The 13,510-nt window shown below is 42.9% G+C and overlaps 1 protein-coding gene across 1 annotated transcript in view; it reads left to right on the forward strand.

The window, feature by feature from the left end:
* Positions 1-7,571, forward strand: part of LOC111159768 (BH3 interacting domain death agonist) — a 47,013-nt gene extending 39,442 nt beyond the window's left edge. The window contains exons 4-6 of the mRNA XM_022522360.1: positions 1,251-1,390; positions 4,834-5,046; positions 7,287-7,571. Of these exons, the coding sequence (XP_022378068.1) occupies positions 1,251-1,390; positions 4,834-5,046; positions 7,287-7,298 (365 nt within the window). The 3' untranslated portion in view covers positions 7,299-7,571. The remainder of the gene's footprint in view (positions 1-1,250; positions 1,391-4,833; positions 5,047-7,286) is intronic.
* The last annotated feature ends 5,939 nt before the right edge of the window (positions 7,572-13,510 follow it).

Raw genomic sequence — 13,510 nt, forward strand, 5'->3', positions numbered from 1 at the left:
AGCTTGTCACTTCAGCAGCTGCGAGCCTGTGAAGGAGTAGAGAAGTGACGTCCTAGCCATGCTCCACAGGTCATGGTGAAGACAGTGAGGGGCAGGTGAAATGCTGAGGGCTCAGGGTCCCAGCTGGTGCCCCTGACTCCCTCAGAGCCTCTTTCACTCTTGCACCTCCATGCCCAGCTTGCCGCAGCATATCATGGAGAGTGGGCAAGGGCCTGGCAGGCAGCGAGAGGGGGCTCGGAGCTTGCCATCATGACCCAGGTGAGAGCTGGCAGAGAACCCATACCCGAGTGGGGGCGCTGGTGACAGTAGGACGGACAGGGGTGTCTGTGCTCTGAGAGAAGACGGGACACCTGCTTGTATCACGTGATGTGATAGCTGCAAGCACTGCAGAGGCTGAGATGTCCGTCCTGGGTAAATGAGAAGCCAGAGGGAAGGTGCAGACACAGAAGAAATAGATTTCATGGGAGAAATAACCACAGCTGGCATTTATTGAGAACTTACTAGGAGCTAGGTACAGGATACGTTCATTGACTCATTAATTTGTGCAGTTTATTGAGCACCTCCTGTGTGCCTTGCCTTGTTTTCAGTGCTGTGTATTTGATAGTAAACAAAACATTTAAGAATCAGAGCTCTTAGGAAGTTTACCTTCTGGCAAGGGAGTCAGACCAAGAACATAGATAAATGGTGTAGTAGTGAATGCTGAGGGAGGGAAAGGAGGGAGGAGGGCAGATGGCAGGGCAAGTGGGGTTGGTCTCAGAGAGAAGGAGCTGCTCTTTGTGGCAGATGAGCGGCTCTAACTCGGGCTGGCGGCAGAGCCTTGGCCCTAATGGAGGCTGACACCTGTTATGTGATGGGGCAGAGAACTGGCAGCCAGGAAGGGTGCCGTCAGATTCATGCCTCAGCCTCCCATGGTCACAGATGCCCTGGTGTCACTGTCCTTTTCACAAGCAAATGTTGACTCTGTGCGGGGAGGGGCCTGCTTCTCCAGTCTTTCTGCTTACTTAGGCCCTTTCCTGGCCCCAGCACCCTGCCCTGGCTGCCCTCAGCTGCAGGTTCCAGGTCTTCACACTGCAGCTCTTCTAGAATAGACCACATGCTCAGCAAGCCCACTGCGGTGAGCTGTACGAACGGGCTCGCTGTCTTCCAAAGCAGAATCCCTTTCTATTTCTGGTACTGGGTGGAGTGGGAGGGGTCAGACAGGGCCGTTGTCTGAATCCGCTGTGTCTCTGTGCCCCTGCCTGAACATTTAGATTCTCAGGGTCAAGAGGAAATCATTCAGGATATCGCCAGGCAGCTCGCCAAAATAGGGGACGATATGGATCGCAGCATCCACCCAGGACTGGTGAATAACCTGGCAACACAGTTCATGAATAGGAGACTGTCGGAAGAAGTAAGTGAGAAAATCCACCACTGCCTTTTCTGGGTTAGTCAGGAAGTGTGAGAACCTTTTTCAGTGGTCAGGTTTTTTAAAATTTTAATTCCAGTGTAGTTAACATAGACTTATATTAGTTTCAGGTATACAATACAGTGATTCGATAGTTCTATGTATGACTCAGTGAACATCAAGATAAGGGTGCCCTTAATCTCCTTCACCTATTTCACCCATCCCCCACCCACTTCCCCTGTTTGGTAACCAGTGGTTTGTTCTCTATAGTAAGAATCTGTTTTTCAGTTTGTCTCTTTTTCCCCTTTGTTTGTTTTGCTTCTTAAATTCTACATATAAGCCAAATCATACGGTATTTGTTTTTCTTGACTGGGTTACTTCACAGTGTAATACTCTGTAGCTCCATCCATGTTTTTGCAAATGACAAGCATTCATTCTTTTTTGTGGCTGAATAATATTCCATGGTATATATACCACATCTTTTAAAAAAAAATTTATTAACGTATAATGTATTATTTGCTTCAGGAGTACAGGTCTGTGAATCATCGGTCTTACACAATTCATAGCACTCACCATAGCACATACCCTCCGCAATGTCCATCACCCAGCCACCCTCTCCTTACCTTCCCACCCCCAGCACCCCTCCGTTTGTTTCCCGAGATTGAGTCTCATGGTTTGTCTCCCTTCCCCGTCACTTCTTGTCTTACTTTTTCTCTCCCTACCCCCACGATCCCCTGCCCTGCCTCTCAAATTCCTCATATCGGAGAGATCATGTAATTGTCTTTCTCTGATTGACTTATTTCGCTTAGCATAATAACCTCTAGTTCCATCCACGTCATTGCACACGTCAAGATTTGGGGGGTTTTGATGGCTACATAATATTCCACTGTATATATATATATATATATATATATACCACATCTTTTTTTTTTTTTTTAAGATTTTATTTATTTATTTGACAGACAGAGATCACAAGTAGGCAGAGAGGCAGGCAGAGAGAGAGGAGGAAGCAGGCTCCCTGCTGAGCAGAGACTCGATCCCAAGACCCTGAGATCATGACCTGAGCTGAAGGCAGAGGCTTAACCCTCTGAGCCACCCAGGCGCCCCTATATACCACATCTTCTTTATCCACTCATCTGTTGATGGACATCTAGGTTCTTTCCATAGTTTGGCTATTGTGGACATTGCTGCTATAAACTTTCAGGTGCACGTGTCCCTTTGGATCTCTACATTTGTATTTTTAGGGTAAATACCCAGTAGTGCAATTGCTGGGCTGTAGGGTAGCTCTATTTTCAACTTTTTGAGGAACCTCCATCCTGTTTTCCAGAGTGGCTGCACCAGATTGCATTCCCACCAACAGCATAGGAGGGTTCCTCTTTCTCCGCATCCTCGCCAATACCTGTCGTTTCCTTACTGGTTAATTTTAGCCATTCTGACTGGTGTGAGGTGGTATCTCACTGTATACCACATCTTCTTTATCCATTTACCAATTGATGGACACTTGGGCTGCTTCTATAATCTGGCTATTGTAGATAATGCTGCTATAAAAATCCCTTCGATTAGTGTTTTTGTATTCTTTGGGTAAGTATCCCGTAGTGCAATTACTGGGGCACAGGGTAGCTCTATTTTTAATTTTTTGAGGAACCTCCATACTGTTTCCCAGAGTGGCTGCACCAGTTTGCGTTCCCACCAACTGTGCACAAGAGTTCCTTTTTCTCTGTATCCTCACCAACATCTGTTGTTTCCTTTGTTGCTGATTTTAGTCATCCTGGCAGGTGTGAGGTGATATTTCATTGTAGTTTTGATTTGCATTTCCCCGATGATAAGTGATGTTGAGCGTCTTTTCATGTGTCTGTTGGCCATCTGTAGGTCTTCTTTGGAAAAATGTCTGTTTATGTCTTCTGCCCTTTTTTAATTGGATTCTTTGTCTTTTAGGGTTGTATAAATTCTCTATATATTTTGGATACTAATCCTATATCAGATATCTCATTTGCAAATATCTTCTCCCATTCAGTAGGTTGTCTTTTAATGTTCAGTTGTTAATTAAACCATCAAGGTCTGTCCTCGCCGCTCTCCTCTCAGACAGACCAGTGTCCAGTGAGGTGTCTCAATTCATGACTGCCTACAAAACAACTGGAAATAGAATCATAGCGTGGTTAATTGTCTTTCAGAAGAATCAACTTACTTGACATTTAGGAAACTTGAACCTTAAGTCAGAGTCAAGCAGATTAACAAATCTAAGCAGATTAACAAAATGTATATGACTCTTCCATAAATAACTTACTCTTTCTTCGGTTTCAGAGAGTTGAATAACAATGTAAGTAGAGAATGTCAAGACACAAGAAAAGTGACATTTTATTTAGCCTGCTACTCTTAACTTGATGGTTATAATCAATACACAGGTACTAACAGAGCTTCCAACCCTTGCTGGGTCCCATAAAGTACTCTGCCTTTCCTAAAGAAACGTAGTGGGAGGGGCGCCTGGGTGGCTCAGTGGGTTAAAGCCTCTGCCTTCAGCTCAGGTCATGATCCCGGGGTTCTAGGATCAAGCCCCGCATCGGGCTCTCTGCTCAGCGGGGAGCCTGCTTCCTCCTCTCTCTCTGCCTGATTCTCTGCCTACTTGTCTGTCTGTCTGTCAATAAAATAAATAAAAAAATCTTAAAAAAAAAAAAAAAGAAAGAAACGTAGTGGGAGAGAGAACTGTTCTAAGGCTATTAAATCTATGTCTACAGGAGTTCAGAGGAGAGAAGGGTTCCATCCTTTGACTACCAGCTGAAAATGCAAATGCTCCTCACTACACAGAAATGTATTTGTCCTCCAAGTTTCAGTCAGTCAGGTCAGCCTCTGCCTGCGAGCAGGTCTTCACTCCAGGGATCTCTCCTCTGGAGTTCTTCAGCAGCTGTCATAGACTTGGTAATGTTCTGCCTTAGGCCCTCTCCCACAGTGTTAACTGAACTTTGCATCTGAGTTGATGAGCTTGAAGGTCCTTTAGGGTCTAATGGTCTAATGGGTCGCCCCTGCCACCTAGGCTAGGTGAGAATGGCACATTTAGGCCCCTTCATCCCCTTCCCTGGAGTTAGGTCTGCGCCAGTAAGATAGGTCTAAAACATCTTGGTAGTTAACTAATTCTTGACTTTAAGTGCCTTAGAGGCAGGGAAGAACTTGGGCTTCTTCAGTTCCATTGTCTAAATTTTACACACATGCCCCACAAAAATGAATTTGGTGAATGAGTGTCCAGCTGCAGGGAGTGCGCCCAGTCTCCCTTTTTCATTGTCTCTCAAAATTAAATCATTTCTCATTCTCTTCTCCAACCTCCTCAGCTGTTTAATACGTTCCTCCCTGTGAAATGAAAGCATGCTTCTTTCTACTTAACATTGGAGGACTGTTTTCCTCTCATAGGCAGATATTAGTAAACTTGGTGCTGTGTGACCCTGTTTTCACCCCTGCAGGACAGAAGGCAGCGCCTCACTGCTGCGCTGGAGCAGGTCATGCAGACTTACCCTACAGACATGGAGGACGAGAAGACCATGCTGATACTGGCCATGTTCTTGGCCAAAAAGGTGGCCGATCACACACCATCCTTGCTCCGTGAAGTCTTTCGCACAACAGTGAACTTTATTAACCAGAACCTGTTCACCTACGTGAGGAACTTAGTAAGAAATGTAAGAACCAGTGATGTCAGCTCGTTGGCATTTCACTAAATCCTCTTGGTTTCTGCCTGGTCCCTCTAAGGTTTGGAAACCCAACAGAACTCTGCTACAGGGCTCCTATCATCCTTTCTCCCTCTGTTCTGGTGACCAAACCACAAGAAAGGCTTCAGGATCTTCTTGCTTAGGTAGAAAGGCTTGGTTTTGCTTCTGTGAGAAAGTTGTGTTGTAGAGGGTGGTAATGAGCACCTAATGCCCTTTTGAGCTTCATCAATGTTATTTTTAAGACAAGCTACTATCAGAACATACTTCATAGGTATACTATGCTATACTATTGCTCGAATCAGAATAGGATGGTGTAGGTGGGAGTGGAGCATGAAAGGTGTATCCTCAGCTGAGCTGCTCTCAGCTCAGCTCAGATGAGCTGAGCTGCTCATCTGCTCTCACCTTGTCACGAACATTAAGTATAATTTACTTTTTTTTTTTAAATTTTATTTTTATAAACATATATTTTTATCCCCAGGGGTACAGGTCTGTGAATCGCCAGGTTTACACACTTCACAGCACTCACCATAGCACATACCCTCCCCAATGTCCATAACCCCACCCCCCCAACCCCCCTCCCCCCATTAACCCTCAGTTTGTTTTGTGAGATTAAGAGTCACTTATGGTTTGTCTCCCTCCCAATCCCATCTTGTTTATAATTTACTTTTTTAAAAAAAGATTTTATTTGAGAGAGAGAGCACAAGCTGGGAGGGAGGGGCAGAGGGAGAAGCAGGCTCCCCGATGAGCAGAGAGCCTGAGGCTCGATCCCAGGACCCTGGGATTTTGACCTGAGCCACCAGGTGCCCATAATTTACATTACCAAACAGGATGTTGGGGAGAGACCAAAATAGTCAAAGGGGAGAAAAACTAGCTAAAATCTTCTCCATAAAACCTGTCCAAGATATTAAAAATAAGTTCTTTATGATGCTGCCCAAGAAGGGCCAATTCTTAAAGTTTGTTGCTTCACTTTAACTGGAAATTAAGTAGATGTATCTTACTGTAAATTTGAAAATAATAGTGAATGTTTGGGATTTTGTGTGTCAGAAATATAACCCAGGTATCTAACCCTGTTAATATTTACTGATAAGTCTCAACGCCTTTTTTGTATCTGCCATGGCCTTCGCACATGCCAGCATTTTTCTAAGCTTTTTTTTTTTTTTTTTTTGAGAGAGAGACAGACTGCACGCAAGTTGGGGGGAGGAGTGGAGGGAGAGGAAGACTAGTAAGCAGGCTCCATGCCCAGTGCAGAGCCTGATGCAGGGCTCAATCTCATGGCCTGAGCCAAAATCAAGAGTTGGAAACAATGGACTAAGCCACCCAGGTGCCCCATGCCAGCATTTTAAAAGAGGAGAATGAATATAAATCTTCACTCAAGTATATTAAGTCAAGCTGAATTATTAGAAGAAGGTAAGCCTGAGAAAGTTCCTGGACAGCTTTCAACAACAACCATCTAAAGGGGGAAAAGTGAGCAAGATGTCATGGCAATCTGTATTAACAGCTTACCAAATACTGAAGGGATAAGGGACCCCTGGGTGATTCAGTCAGTTAAGCGCCTGCCTTCAGCTCTGGTCACGATCCCATCCCGGGGTCCTGGGACAGAGCCCCGCATCAGGCTCCCTGCTCAGCGGGGAGTTCTCTGCCCCTCCCCCAACTCATTCTCTCTCTCTCAAAAAAAAAATAAAATCCTAAAAAAAAGTACTGAGGGGGCGCCTGGGTGGCTCAGTTGGCTGGGCGACTGCCTTCGGCTCAGGTCATGATCCTGGAGTTCCGGGATCGAGTCCCGCATCAGGCTCCCAGCTCCACAGGGAGTCTGCTTCTCCCTCTGACCTTCTCCTCGCTCATGCTCTCTCTCACTGTCTCTCTCTCTCTCTCAAATAAATAAATAAAATGTTAAAAAAAAAAAAAAGTACTGAGGGAATGAAACATCTCCATTCCTCAGACCCACTAAGGTGCTTCTTGGTACTGTAAGTGACTCAACAGATGTGAAGATCCAGATCTCAGCATCTGGGAAGCCTGTTTCTGTGGTTGTTGCCATCTAGCAAGGAGGAGGATGAGGGCTCAAAGGATGACAGGACTCCAGAAACTCCACAGAATGTGTACAAGACTCAGCTTCACTTCTGTTGATTGTGGCTCCAGAGTCCTTAAGAACTGAATCCTGGTTTGTGAATTAGACTGCTTAATTCTGGCTTTTTTTTCCTTTCCTGCTGTAGGAGATGGACTGAGTGGACACCTCTGCCGAAGCAAGACTGGTTAAAACTTGATATGATGACAACAAACAGCTCCCTCCAGCCAAGATGGAGCTATAGCCACTTAAACAAAGTTCTTAGAAAAGATACTCATGAGATAATAGTTATTTATTTCTATTTTAAAGATGTTTTAAGCTTGTGATCCATTTAGACATCTTTACATTAACATACTTGAATGGAAATATTGCACATTGTTGAATGAGTTTCATACCATCTTCTAAATCCACTACACATTGTGCATTTATCTCATTTCAGTTGTACTGTTCTTCACTTGAAAATTAAATTTAAGAACCAATTGTAAGACAGAAGAAAAAAAACACAATGTTTTTTTTTTGTTGTTAAAAAAAAAAAAAACCCAACTTTACTGTTTGTTAAAGTGGAACCTTGGGACATGGTCTTACAGCAGGCAAGATCGGGTTTGAGGAGAGCAAGGACTGGAGACGGATGCATATACCCTCACGAATGAAAAATTCTTCTCAAAGTAGGGAACATCGTAATACTAAGGAAATAACAATCTTCCCATTTAAAAACCAACCACTGTTGTTACCACGCATATGACCCTTTGGGGAAGCATATGAACAAGAGTAATTAGGTACTGAGAAATACTTTCTTATTACCAAAAACACTTTTCTGTTCCTTGAGAGTTTAATCAGAGGGGAAAATGAGGGGCGCCTGGGTGGCTCAGTCAGGGAAGCAGCTGCCTTTGGCTCAGGTCATGATCTTGGGGTCCTGGGATCAAGTCTCACATTGCACTTCCTGCTCAGCAGGGAGTCTCCTCCCTCTCCCTCTGTTCTCTCAAATAAAATCTTAAAAAAAAAAAAAAAAAAAATGACTGCACTGTTCAGCATTAAATGCATACCACATTAGGGCTGGGTCGCAACCTGGTTATCTACAATGTGTAGCAAATACTAAAAGCTATGCAGTACGAAGGTCACCATTTGGAAATCAATCTTCTAATAACACTGTTACGAATGTTTTGGAGTGAAAAAAATTTTTTTTTAAGGATTCATAGTATGAGGGAAACAAATCACACATACATACTCATCCATACATGTATCAAAGTGTTCAGATTCTCACCAGGGAGAGATACTTTCTTCCAAAAGGAACAACTTAAATACCAAGAGTCAATGCTAAGGGAAAAGGGCTCTAAAACAAATCATCCCAGACTCTCTAGTAGTACAACTTTTCATAACACCTTCACCTGCCATTGTTTTTGCTTAAATTAATAATAGGTCACCATTTTAATACAGTTTATACACACTTCTTGGTGTATTTTTTTTTCCAGGACAAGTTAGAGTTTTTCAGCCCATAAAGCAAAATTATCACCTCTTGTCCCCAAGCTGGCATTATGAAGAGTCCATTGTATCAAAAACAAGTGGTCCAGTCTTGGGCACATCTCAGCCACAATGACTCAGGCATATCCTGGAAGTTGGTGGATTTTACACTGGGAAAATAATCCTCTTGGATAGAAAATTTTAATTGAGATGTTTCATCCTGTTTTTTAAATATTTGAATTAAGTGATGGACATTCCTTGGTTAAAGAGAAACAACTTTCTTCTCCAGGAGATGCTTGGTGTATTTGAAAATCAGATGGACTATTCAGAAGGTCCAATCATTCCTGATCTCACCAGACAGGATCCAGAACTGCGGAGATGCTCAGGGCTGCCTTAAAGGGTCACAGCACCAAAGCCTACTACTATTTCCCAGCAATTTCATTGCTCACTGGGAACCTGAATAGGGAGTGTCCTTTGGATGTTACGATCATGTTTTCAGAACCCGAGGGCAAAGCAAATAAGTGGGTACTTACGAAGACCACAAGATTATCTGAATTGATCCCTCCGAAGTCAGGGCATAAGGTTACCATATGAATAGAAAGAGGAGTCCATCAGTTATCTTCAGATCTCACTTTATTTCAACTTCCAATGTGTTCTCCCCAACACACTGTGTCTAACAAAGCACAATTCATAGATCTGAATTTTGTTCCTTTCCCCTGATGAAGAGTTGACTGGCCAAAAGGCCAGGAGGGAAAAGGAGCCAGAATAACCCACATAAATGGAGCAAACCAGAGCTGTGAATGAGGAGAGCTAACGGAAATTCATACAGAAAAAGGAAATACGTGCACTTATGTGAAATGCTTATGTTAATTACCAAAATTACCATTTAATTCCAATAATTCTGAGGAGATGAGAGCATTAGAACCAATAATACATTGAACTCAGTCAAGGAACGAGGTAGGAAGAGGCACTTTTAATATGAGGAAAGAGAAATGGAAGACTAGGTAGGATAGCAGGAAAAAAACAGGTCTAGGAAAAAAAATTCTATCTTTTCCTTTGGTGCTGGCCAAGGACCAATCTATGTAATAGGATTATCTAGCTAGAAATCAGGAACCAGGTTATTCCGGACTCTAATAGGAAAGATTGTACTTCAACTTCCTTTTATTCCTGGAACATAGTAAAATGTCAGAACTTTTGTTCATAATAATACACCGATTAGCCAATTTCTCCTAGTGGTGCAAAGAGCACTCACTGAGCAAGATTACTATAAAATTTCCCCTAAGAAGCTTAGAAGGGGGCAGGGATCACCTTAAGCCAGCTGTTGCTTTTTAACTTATTACAAGGCCTTGCAAATATCCCTGAGAACATTTCCAACCTGAGCTTACGACTGGAGCAACTGCCTGGCCAGAGCTATTGCAATGTAAACATAAACATGTAGAGAACCCTATTGGTTTCAGTTCACAGGAACATGGCAAGCCAGGCAGAGGCTAAATAGTCTTCTGTAAATAAAAGGAAGACACGCTATATTATTTTTAGTTAAATGACTGTTTCCACTCTATGGAGCTGTGTATATGAGGTAACTAAGAAATAGTGGTTAAATTTTAAGAAATGGGTGTTCTATAGCCAAGGCTACTATTAACTTTACATTCCCTAGTGTGCTGTGGAACAGAACAGATTTTTCATTGGAAAGTCCCCTACTGTCAGCTTCTGAGCAAGATGTGCCTGAGGTGGTGCCTGGCCAGCTCTCTCAAGCTGCTGACCTCTTGGGTGTTGAGAGGCCAAGCAATGCCCAGAGGTATCCCCCACTTCACAATTCCTGGCATAGGCAGGAGAAAAGGAAAAGAAGGAACAGATGAAGAGAGAGAAAGTGTCAAGGTGCTGCCTTCAAATCACTGGAAGATTCCCATGTCAGACTGGTTTACCCTTGTTGATGAGCAGAAAGATGTACTATCTGACATGTTAGCTGAAAAAGCTAACGAAAGATCTGTATCAGCAGTAACTGCTAATTCTGTAGCCAGAAGACATCTCCTTCAGTATTTAAGGGGAAAATACCTGGTATAATTAGAAGTTGGGAATAACCCTGGACATAAACTTCGAACATGCTCAGTACTTAGGACTAAGCCGTATGTTAACCATTGTACAAATCAAGAGAAGTCTCCCTTCAGTCTGGTGCGGTCGGCTGCCCTAGTGCAGTGTATGACCGGCACAACCATTTGTCAGGAGCCCACCAACCCTGCTTGGCAGGGCCACAAAAATGGTAAAAACCAAGAAAAGCACTAGACTTGGAGTCAGAAATAATTCACACTCTCACCTTTGCCTCTCCTATGCTAGAAGACCTTTGAAAAGTCATTAAACTCTGAGGTTTCCTCACTCTGTAAACTGGGGATAAGGAATATGAATAGAATTCCAACTGTGAAGATGGACTAAGGTATGTGAGGGCGCTCTAGAGCAATCCCTGGCAAACTAAGTGTTCAACTATTTGTTAAAATGACCCACACTTTTTAAGGAAAAGGATAATACAGAAAAAATAGGTATCCTAAACTCAAACCCAACTCACAGCTGAACCTCCTAAGTGATGAATGGTAAAACAGGAGGAGGTGATCATAATGCTATATCTCATTCCTCCATTTAAGAAAACTTCCCATACTGTGTTGCCGAGTAGGGTAGCACCCCCTTATCCTCGGTGGTGGATGCCTGAAACTGCAGGTCGTCCTGAGCCCTATATATGATTTTTCCTATACGTCCATCCCTGTGGTAAAGTTTAATTTATAAATTAGGCACAGGAGAGAGTAAATCAACAAAATAGAACAATTATAATAATATACTGTAATGAGTTATGCGAATGTAGTCTCTCCCTCAGAGTATCTTACTGCACTGATCCTCACTCTTGTCCTGGCGTAAGATGTTAAGGGGCCTATGTGATGAGATGAAGGGAGATGAATGACCAGGCACTGTGACGAGGCATTAGGCTACTACGGACCTGCTGAGGATACATCAGAAAGAGGATCGTCTGCTTCCGGACCGTAGCGCCCACGCATAACTGAGCCACGGGAAATGAAGCTGCACACAAGGGGACTACTGTCATGCCTGTGAAGAAATTGGGTCAGAGGCCAGAAACTGTTTCTATAAGTAACCAAATAGTCAACAGGCTCTCTATGAAACATGATCACCACCTCAAGTTCTTTGATAAATTTGTGCAAAAAGACCTCAGAAATTAAAAGAAAGGACAAAATCTTACCTAGAATACCTTTTCATTTCTATAAAGCATCTCTTAAAATAATTTCAAAATTCTGTATGACACTTGCCCACATCATGCCTTTAGGGAAAAAAGGCAAGGAGCATTACTTTGTATTATTATGAGAGAGAATTAGCACAAAGGCTGTGGACATTAATTTCCACAAGAAATTAATGGTAGCTGTGGTTAAAAAAACCCCATCTCTGGGCTGTTAACTCCCCCCAGGACAAACCCAGGGAGCAGCTGCATTGGACAGCAGAGATGGTACAGAAATGCGAGCAACAGAAGGTATCAGAAGTGGTCAGTGTATGAACTAGATGGCTTTTCCATTTCAGTGGCTTTTCGGTTTCTAGAAAGCTTGCTAGAGAACAGTGATGATTGCAAGAGTCCCCTTAAGGCACACTGTAGATACTGATTTCTTTGGGCCCAGAATTATTATTTTAATACAGAGAGGATAAAATAGCATTCTTTAATTCTGGTATTTTTTCTCAAAAAAATCTTCACTGGCTTTTTGCCAAGTTTTCAGAAGTCATTACATTCAATAAAGCAATTAAGAATTCTAGAGGACTCACACACACTTTTTCGGAATAGTTCAAAGAATGAGGAACGATAAATGATTTTTTTAATTCCACTTTTGAGCTCCGTAAATAAGCAAGTTGGATTTATTCTGAATCTGCCTTTTACATTAGATTCAGATGTAATATAAGTTAGGAGGGGGAGAAGAAATGGCCTACGACCAACCCCACCAAAAAGAGGGAAATGGGAGGTTGAGAATTTTTTTTTTTCATAGCAAAAAATGGGAGCTGCTGTAAGAAGCAGTCCTTATCGGGGTATTTCCCTAACACTGCCAGAGGCAGAGGATAAGGAAGTGAAGAAGGAATGGGGACGTGTCCTATTACTCAGGAAATGACATTGATCTACTCTAGAGAAAGCCACTGGAAAAGAGTATTAACCAGTAGCCAGGAAGATACAAGGGGCCAGATCACTTTGGGTTAATATTCAACAGATGGGGAGACAATCGGGGCGTGGCAGCATCCTGTCACACATCTCCTTTTGTGGAGAACACACACCCAAACATCCTTAGCCACAGATCACCTTTTAGTAGCTCCCAAATAAACCTGGCTTCTACTAGTACTTTAATGTGTCTGAGGGCTTGAAAATGGGTTTGAGGGTCCAGAGTTTAAAAGTGTGAACATTGGAAGGAAAACATTTTATTATGAAAGAGAAAAAAAAAAAATCAAGATAACTCACCAGTTCGCTCTTACCCTAAGCAAACACAAAAGTAGCAATTAGAATACAGAGTAACCCAATGTCAGAGCCAACTGTCAGAGTCCAAGAAAAACCATCTTTCCTAAGTTAATTGCATTCCCCCCCACCTCTAGCTACTCTAATCAAAGTGCATCAAAACCCTTAAGAATATCACTCCCTAAGACATGAAAACTCAGAACATAAAGACATACTGCAGGGGCGCCTGGGTGGCTCAGTGGGTTAAAGCCTCTGCCTTCGGCTGGGGTCATGATCCCAGGGTCCTGGGATCAAGCCCTGCATCGGGCTCTCTGCTCAGCAGGGAGCCTGCTTCCCCCTCTCTCTCTCTGCCTGCCTCTCTGCCTACTTGTGATCTCTCTTTCTGTGTGTCAAATAAACAAATAAAATCTAAAAAAAAAAAAAAAAAAAAAAAA

This window comes from Enhydra lutris, unplaced genomic scaffold, assembly GCF_002288905.1.
Source record: "Enhydra lutris kenyoni isolate GAN:26980312 unplaced genomic scaffold, ASM228890v2 scaffoldscaffold69, whole genome shotgun sequence".
Lineage (NCBI taxonomy): Eukaryota > Metazoa > Chordata > Mammalia > Carnivora > Mustelidae > Enhydra > Enhydra lutris.